Source organism: Melospiza melodia, chromosome 8 (assembly GCF_035770615.1).
Source record: "Melospiza melodia melodia isolate bMelMel2 chromosome 8, bMelMel2.pri, whole genome shotgun sequence".
NCBI lineage: Eukaryota > Metazoa > Chordata > Aves > Passeriformes > Passerellidae > Melospiza > Melospiza melodia.
In genome coordinates, this window is record NC_086201.1 from 4,754,658 (window position 1) to 4,766,984 (window position 12,327).

General features: G+C 38.6%; 1 protein-coding gene across 1 annotated transcript in view; it reads left to right on the plus strand.

The window, feature by feature from the left end:
- LRP1B (LDL receptor related protein 1B) overlaps window positions 1-12,327 on the plus strand; it is a 641,138-nt gene that overhangs the window by 255,720 nt on the left and 373,091 nt on the right. Inside the window, exon 3 of the mRNA XM_063161579.1 lies at window positions 9,372-9,509. Within this exon, the coding sequence (XP_063017649.1) occupies window positions 9,372-9,509 (138 nt within the window). The remainder of the gene's footprint in view (window positions 1-9,371; window positions 9,510-12,327) is intronic.

Here is a 12,327-nt window from a genome sequence, read left to right on the forward strand (position 1 = left end):
GTGGGTGTTGATGTGTTACACTATTGCTGGTGTTGGGTTCTTTAATTGTTTGGGTAATTAACACTTCGGTTCACCTCTGCCATCTCCTCAGTGAGCCCCAGCAGCCGCACACAGACACCAAGGCATTACAGCCCAGCCCTGAGATGTGTGGCACTAATTAAATCAAAATCTCCAAATTAAAGATAGGTTCCTTGTAACTAATGAGGAGCGACCATCTACATGAGACAATATTCATTTTTTACTTCATTGATCATAAATTATTGCGGTGGTGTGTTGTAGTAAATCACCAAAAAATCCATTAGCAAAGCTTTTTTTGTCCCTGCAAGTACAAAGAATATTAATTATTTTTGCTTCCTGAAAACATACATTTTTTTTCCTTTCTCCTCATCATTGACAAATGTTTGCAAAGCCATTCCTGAAAAATAACCAGGGAATATAAATTAGCAATGGCTTTGCTGATGTTGGTACATACAAGGACCTCCCTTTATATTCTGATGCATGCTACATGCAAGAGCTTAGTAAATGAGTGGATTAGGTTTTTAATTTTTAGGATCTGTGGCAAAGAGCACAAATTCTCTCATCTCCATGGGAAGTTTTGCCACTCAAGCTGAAGCTGTGCTCATTGAACAAGATAAAAATGCATTGATGCATAACTGCATTATGTTGGACCATTGTGATGGAAGATTGCAATGGCAAGAATTGTTTTATTGCTGTTTTTAATCAAAGAAAGGTACTGCCACACTGAGCTTTGCAAGACTAGACAGAGATTTGATTTTTAAGAAAAAATCATGCTAGATGTGTCCTCTTGTTGGTTCTTTGTTCTTGCTTCCAAGCCCTAACCAGTTTTCTCTACAGATGAGTATCTTGGTTAGTGTTTCCTGACTGCATGGAGGGGTTTTTTTTGTTAGCCTGTGTGAGATAATGCTTTATCTTCCATACCAGCCAATATTTCAAGACTACATCTTTTTATTTGCAGCAACTTTTCATGTGGATTTTTAGGCAAAATGTGAAATTTAGGAATATTTAAGCCGTATCAGAGGTGTAAATACTGTACAAGACATGTTCCTTATATCTATATTCACAATTTGAGGTTATTATAGAATGGGAATGGGAAAGGTGAGGTACCATATCAGCATGGTAGTAGGTCTTATGTGCATATGAAGCAGGAGAAATAAGGTTCTGATTTAAGCAAAATGGCAAAAATGAGGATATTTATCTTGACTTTAGTCAAGGCTGGATTTTTCTAACCTGTTCCATAGGAATGAAAATGTCAGTTTGCATAGAGGTGCAACCCTGCTGACAATAACAGTAGACATTCCAACCTCATCAATCCTTTGAATGGATAATTTTCACTGACATCAGAAAAAAAAATGGAAGCATAAACATATTTTGTACTTTAGGTCCTTGTCAGTTCCTCTATAAAGTAAAGTTAGGTGTTTGTGTTACTCTCTCCCCTGAACTTAATTTTCATTCTCATATAGTGTTGCAGTGCTTGAGCACTATATTCATTTATTATTTATATTATTTATATTTTATATTTATATTTTATATTTATTATTATTTATATATTGATTTATTTATTCCATTGATCTCCTCACACTGAGGGAATGAATATTGCAACTCACCAGGCTACACTTCTCTTCTCTTTGCCATCACTTTGTTTATTTCTGTAATCAGAACAGTGTGGGTAAGGTAAAGTTTGGTATTCCAGTTGTGGCCATGGATTTCACTGATCACCCTGAATGTTGTTTCAAAAAAAAAAAACCAAAAACAACCCCAAACCTAAAGAACACCCCACTTTGTCACTGTATTTAATGCAGAAATGGTTGCATTTAGAGCTGTTCAGTGAAAAAAAAGTACCCCAGTCTTGTTGAATGGTAGCATTACCATTGGAGATCTTTTCTCCCTTTGCTAGGTAAATTTTCTAGTTCGAGATAATTTAGGGATGCAGAATGTCCAACTTCATTCAGGAATATAGCTGGACTTTGCTGTTAATGAGCTGATTTTACTGTTAAAAATCTGAATCCCTGCATGGCTTTTATAGCTTTAGTGGCAACATTAATGCCATGTGGAAACCACACGTAATTCAGGCCCCAGTTCTGGTGGCTGCTCTTGGCCTGACCCTCCCAAGGGCTCTGCTCTGCCTCCAGCCCCATCCCAGCCTGAGACTGCCCAGGGGCATTTTTGGATAATGATTCAGCGCTGAGCTGTTTCAGAAATGTTTCCTCCACCTCTTTTTTCCTCTCCATCAGCTTTTGTGCAACCTCCAGCACAGCTTTCCCCCTGTCTCCAGTGGCCATCAGCTCCATTACAGGAGGAAGGATGAGTCCTGTGGCTCAGTTAATTATTTACATCCGTGCAGTGAGGATGAGCAAGTGTCTGACACACAGAGAGCAGCGAGCAGGAAACAGAGCCAGAGGGGAAGTGTTTGCTGAAAAGCCAGCTCAAACAGAGCTGACAGAGCCCTTATTGTGGTTTGAAACGAAGTATTTCCAAAATCAAAGTTGTTGTGCAATATTAGATTTAGACTGGCTTGCTGTTTGCTTGTGTGGTGTGTACAAATCCACACAGAGGAGAAGGGGAGTGTAGAACATCACTGTGAAAGTGTGATGCTCATGAAGCCAATATCCATATGCTGTGAACTGCACCTGTGAGTTCATTTGTGCTCAATTTTCTGGTGCTAAGGGTGTCACAGGAGTCCAGCAATGGGAGTTTTGTGAGCCGCTGTGAGCCTTGTTAAGCTTTACAGCCAGATACATTTTGAACTGTTTTCTTGCTGTAATGCACAGAATTGAGAACCATCCTTTGGAAGGGAATTTTAATGTGGATTTTTTTTTTATTATTTTTTATTATTATGTGTTATTGACTGACCAAATTATGTATCACAGCATCATTTAGGTCTGAAAATCTTCCTAAGATTATTGACTCCAGCACCACTGTGTTCACCACTTAAGCTAATGTTTCCAAGGGCCACATTGTCTCATTTTAAATATCTCCAGGGATGGTGACCCCACCACTGCCCTGGGCATCCTGTCCCAGTGCCTGATCACCCTTTTGAGGCAGAATTTTTCCCCAATATCCAAGCTAAACCTCCCATTGAGCAAGTTGACTCCATTTCCTGTTGTCCTGTCACTTTGGAGGAGGGACAGACCCGACCTGGCTGTGCCCTTCTCTCAAGAAGTTGTGCAGAACCAGAAGGTCCCTCTTGAGCCTCCTTTTCTCCAGGCTGAGCCCCTTTCCCAGCTCCCTCAGCTTCTCCTGATGTTCAGCCCCTTCCCAGCTGCATTCCCTTCCCTGGATGTGGAGAGTCTGGTCCTAGCATGGCTTAAAGAAAGAGGCCATGAAGGTATACAGCAGAGGGAAAAGTAAAAGGTAGTTGTAAAGCATTTCCCAGGCTTGATTCTATAAACAATTAGGCTCTCTCAAGCACCACTTTATAAACAATAAGATTCTCAGACAGTTTTCCCATAACAGGCAAACATTCTGTCCTTGGGCTCTCTGAGAACACCGATCCTGTTTTCAATGAGCAAACCACAGGTATTGTAAAACAAAAGGAGGGGTTAGAGTTTTCTCTGTTAACCTATCGTGAGCTCGGATTTTGCAATATGCATGAAGTTAATTAACACTGTTATATAAAGTGGCTGATTTAATCAATAAATCGAAGTCAATGCTGATCAACGACAAGGTGGGTTGGCTTCCTTCGCTTTCAACACCTGGACACGCCCCAGCCCCTCAAAATCTGTCAGGTATGAGGAACACAAAATTTAGCACAGGATTCAAGAGAAAGCTTAAGCTGATCCCTGCAAGCCTTTGATGGGGTTGGGAATATTTGGCTGGAGTAGCTGTTTTGATGGGATTTGGGAATGTTTGGTTAATGTAGTTTTTCTAATCTATTTTTATTAGATTTGGGATGTTTGGCTGGCTTGGCTCTTTTGGTAGTATTTGGGATGTTTGGCTGGAGTAGATGTTTTTATTGAATTTGGGAATGTTTGGCTGGGGTAACTGGTTTGGTGGAATTACAAATCTTTGGTTGGGGTGGCTGCTTTGGTGGGATTTGGGAATGTTTGGTTAAGGTAGTTAGTTTTATTGGATTTGGGATATTTTACTGGGGTAGCTATTTTGATAGGGTTGGGAATGTTTGGCTGGGGTAGCTACAGGGGTGGCTGTTCTGATGGGATTTGGGAATGTTTGGCTGGGTAGCTGTTATGGTTGGATTTGGGAATGTTTGGTTGGGTTAGCTGTTTTGGTAGGATTTGGGAATGTTTGGCTCAGGTAGCTATTTTGGTGGGATTTTGGAATGTTTGGCTGGGGTAGCTGTTCTGATGGGATTTGGGAAGTTTGGTTAAGGTAGCTATTTTTATTGTATTTGGGATATTTGTCTGGGGTGGCTGTTTTGATTGGATTTTGGATGTTTGGCTGGGGTGGCTGTTCTGATGAGATTGGGAATGTTTGGCTGGCTTGGCTGTTCTGATGGATTTGGGAATGTTTTGGTGGCTTAGCTGTTTTGGTAGGATTTGGGAATGTATGGCTGTTGTTTCTGCTGCCTGTGCAGAGCAGAAGGAGCTGTTGGCACCCCCAGGTGGAGAGCAGATATTTGTCACCAGTGTGTGACAAGTGGAGCCAGCACAGATAACTGCTGGTCACACTGTGGTGACTCAAAGGCATCTCCTGATTTCTGAAGTTCTTCATTTTCTCTTTTTCTGTTTGTTTTGGTGTTGGTTTCTACACTCTTAACTCCTCTCTTAGCTTTGGTCATAGGCCATGGCTTCTGTGTGCTGGAACTGCATTTGCCAACTCACAAAGCCACTGGTTGCCACTGCTTTTATTGTTTCTTTGAAATGTTGTTTTGGAGAGAAAATCCTGTGTCTGTGAGGTCACAGTTTGCAATTCTTGTGCTGTTCTACTCTGCTCTTTTCAGTTATCCACATCCTGCTGTAAATGTTTATTATTCTCCTTACATGGGCAGCTGAATACCTGATTTGATTGAAGGTGACTTCAAATTTATATTAATTATCAGTCTGCATGGTTGAATGAAGCATATGGATAAAAGTAACTATGGATAAGGGGTTACTTATGCAGCATAAATCCTAATTAAATATGAAATTCTTTCCTTGCATATAAGATAGCACAGAGTAAGGATTTTAAGTAATTTCCATACATTTATCCCAGAGTTTAAAAGTCTTGGTATTAGAAATGTACCTCTAGTCTGTGTAAAAATTGACTTTATGAAGCAGTTGTGATACCATGAGATATCCTATGTGTTTAGTTTACACGAACTCATAAAGACAGAAATTAATACCTAGTATTCAACATCTTGTAAGAGTTCAAATATTTAAGTTTATTTTAAAAAAAGCAAAAGCCAATACAAAATAATCTAATTTTACCATGAAAACAACGTCTTCATTAAGCTACAATATGTCTTGTCTTGGCAGGGGCAGAGACATTTTTTTAAGATGTTGTGATTATAAGTTTTCTAAAAGATAATCACTTTTGAAACCCTTGGTTTTTGATGATGAACTGGGCAGAAAATAAATCAAAAACCCCACCTGTGAGAAGACTACTCAATTAAAATTGTATCTGATATTTTATCTTTGACCACATGTTGCAGGTTGTTTCTTGCTGCCAAGAGTGATTTTAAAGAATAAGATATTTTTTTTAAAGAACAAGATATCTTAAAGAATAAAGTTTTGAAATCAACTCTGCAGATTTAAATGTCATATTCCACACTCTGAGTCCTCAGTAGAAATGGTGCACCATCCAGTTTCCTTCCAGTGACTGTGACCTGGTGTGACCATATCAGAAATGGCTTTCCTGGGTGATTTGACAGCCAAAGCAATCTGGATCTGACATGAATCTCTCTCCTGTTTCCAGCCTGTCTGTCTCTGGGCGCAGGTTGTTTTCTGGAGATTCAGTAGGGCAGCAATAATCTGTGCACCTGCCCATGGAACGTGCCTGACCTTGGTGCCCTCCCCAGTCCTGAGCATCACCCCCTGTCCCTAGGGAAGCACCCAGTGCCCAAACCCCTCCCCTAGGGCTGGGACAGCCCTGCCTGCATCTCTGGGGGCTCCTCAATAGCTCTGGGGGGTCCCCCATAGCCCTGGCTCAGCCTCTGCAGCTCAGCTCTTTCCCCATTCCTCAGCCATCTGTTCCCAGACAATTACTGACAGAAGCACTTGGATATTCTGCTGCCTGAGCTGACTCTCTGGAGCTGCCTGCATCCTCTTTGCCCTCCGAGCAGCGTCCCAGGATGAATGTTTGAAACATGGAGATGTTGTATTACCATAATTGCAGCCAGTAGTTTTGACTATTTTCCCACCAACTGGCAAGGCTAGGAATTATTATGTCTTTTGAAGGGAAGAAAAGACACCATCAGTCTTTTATATTCTTAGCATTCTTGCACTGATGTAAAATACACCGAGATTATTTTGAAGAAGAACACTTTTAAATTCCTTTTCCCCAAGTTCACTTGATAACAGTGCCAGAAGTGGCTGTCTGTTAAAGGGAGAGTGAAGAGGAGTAAACAAGATAAAAAGCTACTTTTCTTTATTTGCATTAGACATTTCACAAAGTGCAGCAGCTGGGAAGGATTCAGTGGGAGAAGCAAGTGCTGCTTCAAAGGCATCACAACATGCAGCTTGATTTGGCTTTTTAATTTTTTTTAGTTTTTTTCAATAGAGGTCATAGAAATTGTGGGTAGGGAGCCTGCTGTCCTATTCTACTGGTGTTGATGGTTGAGACTTATTACTTATTATTATTTAGAGTTACTTTGCAGACAAAATAATCACAAAGCTTCTATAAAACAGGACTTTTTGGGACTGAAGCTCATCTTCATTTTTAAGTCAAGTTGCCCTCCAAACATGATGCTTGTAACAAATGAATTTATCACATGAATAAGGGAATCACTTCCAGTCTTCTCCTTTCACAAGTGGTGCACAAAGTTTCTCTCAAAACCAAAACAATTTGAGTAATACTTCCTGGGATGATTTTCAGTGTCCCATCCTGTGTTCCTAATCAAATAAATCTTAATTAGGAAGATGCTCTATTAGTATTTTGAGTTAGAGAATATGTTTATAATTGAACAATGTTTGTGTCCTGGAGGAATCTTGTATTTTAGGAACAAGTAGAATCAAATCAAAAATGTGATAGAACGGAATGTGTCAGACTAGTCTATTAAAAGTTTAAAAGTCAATAAGAGATTCCTTTTTTCCCTCATGAAATTTAGGATATATGTAAATATGTTTTTATAGTTTTGGTCGCAGGTCTGACATTTTCTGTTTGCTAAAGTATGAAAACCCTCTAGTGATCTAAAGTTTATAGTAATGTAGGTACCATGGTTCACATTCTTCACAGATCTAATTTTTTTTTTCAAAGAATGTTCTCTGTTTTAGAAGAAAAGACTTTCTCACTCCTCACATTCTATCACAGATGCTCTAACACAAAGAATAAGCAAGTCATTACTGTCAAATCAGAAATTTAGTTTGGTTTATTTACATGTCAGGTGCCTTCAAGTACTGATGCAGCTGAGATGGGAATAAAATTCAAATTGTTTTTTTTATATGGCCTACCTGGCACTGAGCTTTGGGCTGCTTTATTTATGCTCTTCCTTGAGAGGTCTGCAGAGTCCAAGCAGTCCTGGAGGAGTCCTGGGGTTGCAGGTACTGTAGGTACATGGGATGCTTCATGGCATGAAATGTCCTGCCTGAATAAAAGCCTCAAACCCAAACTCTCTGGTTCTCTCTTTCTTATTACCATAGTCAGCACATCCAGGACAAATTTTGAAGTGTTGTTTATAAGTTCTTCTTATATTTTACTAAAAAATGCAGGGAATATTTTTTTCTTTGTGCAGCGTTTAAATCCCTCTACATTTTAATAGCGTGTATTTAACCCGGAGAATGGTGAGGATGGTTTGTGTTTCATCCTGGCAGCACACAAATCCTTTGAGACAGGACACATTCATGCACACACGCATTGCCTTTCCATGCCTGGAGCCAGCCTGCTGTGTCCCTGTTCATCAGGAATTCCTCAAGGATGCCCTTGGTGTCCCTCAGGGGTACCAGGTGTGGAGCTGGAAGGTCAGAGGTGGAGCAGGGCACTGCATCCCTTTGTCCTGCACAGGGATGGACCCTGCCTGGGGCTCCTGCTTTGCTCGGGGAAGGAGAGCACTGCCCTGCGCTGTTGGAGGTTTTCTAATTGGGACAAATTTTGTATATTAGATTTTTTATTTAATGGTCTGTGCTGAGAGGCATCTCCATTTGTTGTAGAAGTTGTAGATTCCCCTCAAATGGTTTGTCCTGGTGACTCCAAGAGACAAGATCTGAGAAAGCTGAGATTTTCCAAGTTATTAATTAGAGAGCTTTCAGCTACTGCCAGTGATTTGTGTCCTTCCTCCTGGAGTTTGTGCCTTGAGGGAGGTGAAAGCATCTTGCACCTGAGCACTGTGCATCCAAGGATAGATTTCCCTAAAGGACTATTACAAACTGCACACACCCAAGGCTCCAACATGAGAAATCAAGGAGGTTCAAGTTGTTTTCCTAAAAAATTTTGGTCTGTGAGTAGCTAATGATATACAATGTGTAAATTATGGTTCAACCTCTAACTGAGCCAAACCCTTCAGACCTCTAAATGTTCTTTGCTGTGTTCAAAATCTCAAAGACTTTATAGTGTGGAATTATGGAGGGAATTTTATCAGTCAGAACCATTTCTAAGAGATAAACAGAAGTGATTCTCAGGAGTCCCTAAGCTCCCTCAAAGCTCCCTGAACCAAACACTTCAGGGAAAAAGGGACAGAGGGAAGTGATTGCAGCTGGGGTGGTATCCCAAAGGGAGCAATCACAGCATCCTTATCCTCCCCTTCCATCCTGGACTCTGCAGTTTCTGAGGCAGTCTCCTGGGATGGAGAAACAGTTTCTGTCATCTAATGCAGCCACAAAGATGTGACATTTATATGCATTTTCATAAATATCTACAATTATCTGCATAGCACAACAGTGGAAGTAAATACAGGTTGCTATTACTCCTCATATGATTCTTGATGGGATATTCACAGGTCAATTGAAAATCATAGAAAATAATCACTACTGTTTTTAGTGTCTGCAAGGCTTATTTTAGCAACTACAAAAACACCTGTATTTTAGGAAATAATCCTCTGAGGCATTGATTTGTAATTGCACTAATTATTTCTTGATGACTTTATGTGTGATAACAAGGCCCTAAAGTCTACCAAATGGACAAATTCTTCAACATGAACTCATACACAGAGTGTCGCCCTTAGCTTTGAAAAGAAAACAAAGTGCAGAACTTTCTTTGCCACATGTAAAATCACGTGTAAGAAATTTTAAACATGTGTAACAAATGTTCCATCTGTTCTTTAGGTCCTGAGGAGCTGGATTTCAAGTGCAGCCCGAATTTCATCAGCTGCATTGGCACCAACAAATGCATCCACTTGTCGCAGCTCTGCAATGGGGTCTACGACTGCTCCGATGGCTACGACGAAGGAGTTCATTGCAGGGGTGAGTGAAAATTGCTTTAACATCAAATCTTCCACTGTATCTTCTTTTTTGGGTTCAGAGAAAACCAGAATTTACTCCTTGAGAATATGTATAGGTATATACGTGTGCGTGAATATGTGTAAAACATCCAAAAGCAAACCAATAGAAACGTATTTTAATGATAGATGTGTATTTTAATTTAAAGCCTGTTTCAAGTTAATTTAAAAAAATTATATGTGAACCAAATGCAAGTAGAAAACACACAGAGATTTTGACACTTTTACTGCATTAATTTCTAAGTTTATATGATGGAAACTCTTCTATCAAAAGAAGGATGAGGAGACTTTACTGAGCAAAGTTGGGCAGCACAAAGAATGTTTGCCACAAAGAATTTTCTTTTCCGTATAAATTCTGCTTAAACCCCAAAAAGTCAAAAAAACCCACGGAAAACTATATCAAATTTGCTATGAGCATTATCAATATATATCAATAAATACATAAAATATAGCAAATTTGCTATGAACATTGTTTTGCATGCAGGACTTTGTTTCAGGAGGGTTTTATGCAAATGATCTACTGTTTAATACTGTAGTCACCAAATTCTGACAATGAGAAATCTTAAATAGAAAAAAATTGGTGAAGGTCAACTATTTAATATGTCAGCTCAACTGAGATGACTTTTTGAGGTCTGCATTGGGGATAGCTTTAGGGCCAAATCTTGGCTACCTTGAACCAGTTATTTTTAATCAGCAGATTTCCAGATGAATGATTGTTGATGATGTTCAAGAGATCTGATGTTCCAAACCAGAAACCCAGAGACAGGTGCTGGGACTTGTGCTGCAATGTAAAATGACAATAGGCAGTGAAAGATACAATTAATTGTAGAGTTCAGAAAGTTAAATTAGAATTTAAAATTTCATGTGGACATATTTTCAGAGCTGTCAGAGTGAAATCTAAGCCCACACCAAAAATAAGCCACATTGACAAAAAAAAAAATTAAAATTAGAAAAAAAAAAAAAAAAGCCATCTGGAATTAATCAGTGCAATACTGCTGACTTCACAAAACTACAAATAGTTATTTTTATCTAGCCAGGTGAGGATACAGGCTGTCATAAAATAGATGAAAATTCTTATTCACAGTGATAGGAATCATTTCTTCTCTTGAAGGCTCAACTGTTTTATAGTCCTTGTTCAATGAGCATTACACAAAATCAAAATTTGTGCCAGCATATTGGATTTAGCACTGGGCCCTGCATGCAAAAGAAACCCAAAAGTTAAACTGGCCAAAACACTTTTTGGCCTATACTGACACTTTCTGAAGTTGCAGGTGAGTGTTTTTCAGAGCATAGTATTTATTCATTAAGTTCTGTTTAAATTTGTGTTCCTCAATATTTCATGTTTTTCTGTAAATTACTCTGGATTAAATTACTGAGGATTAAAAATCTCCAGTGCTGAATAATTGTTATCTTATAACTGTCTTATATTTTTATCGTATTTTAAGTCTTTAAACCACAAGATTAATGGAATCAGAAAAAAATATAGACTAAAAGTACAATCCTATGTTAGTGGCAATGGAATATGTTTGTTTTTCTTATTGTTCACGTGTCCTGTATTTTGGAATGTGATAGCACATAAAATACCCAATCTATATTCACATCCTTTTAATTTATTCTCAAATACACTTTATAAGATTCATGTTGATTCCCACTCCTTTCTTTATTATCATACATGAATATGAAAGCTTCCCAGTGGAAAAATTAGTGGCTGCTTTAATAAATCACCATAGAATTTGGTAAAACATTCTAAATAAATGTTTCTCCTAGATCACACATAACACCTACATCATGAAGTGTCACTATCTAGGAAATGGTTAACAACTCATTAATATTGATTCTTCTAGCAGTTCCATATTTTTACTTGCTTAGTGGGGGCAGAATTGAAAATATTAGTGGAAATATTAGTGAAAATATCAGCCAAAGAATATAGACAACCATAATTTTACATTATGATCCTGTAGTTCCAAACAATGTCAATTAAAATGTCATTATGTTACATTCTTATATACCAAATATTTGGTATGAGTTCCTTATAGTTGTAATTATTGTCTCTCTCTATATATAAAAATAAATAGATTTATATTTATATTATTTATATTTATATTTATATTTATATTTAGATTTAGATTTAGATTTAGATTTAGATTTAGATTTAGATTTATGTTTATCAGAAAAATGTTTGGGTGACCTTTCATTACTTTCTGAGTCTTGAACACTCAAGTCATATTTTGAACTCGTTTTTGTGGCCAAAAGTTGCAAAATTACTTCAGAAATCCAGCCAAACCATTAGCTTTTCCTTTCTATTACTCACAAGAGTGGCATTATCAATTGTGCTGTAATTAACAGTGGCCATGTGAAATTTGTGCTGGAGGAAGGCAACAGCAATTTTCAATATTGGATTGCAAGGAGCCCAGCTGGTCACAGAGCTGTGTTAAAATCACCTCGTGCTGGGGACACTGGCAGTGCTGTGTAAATAAGTCACAGTCCAAGCACCAGGAAAATCAGTTGTGGTTTGAGATATGGGGGTGTCAGCAGGGCAAAGCCCATTTCAGGGCACAGGTAACTCCAAAGGGTGAAATCTCTAAGAACTAATGGAGAATAAACATCCAGCAAGTGGAATTATTCTATTTTCTTTCTCTAATTTTACCATTCTCACATTAATTCATTATTAACAATCTTTTAGAGTTGCACTCAGGCCTGCACCTTTCCCTGCCAAGGGGAAATATGGTCGTGGCTCCAGTGTGCAATGGTAATATATGGGAAATTTCAAGGGAATAGTAGTA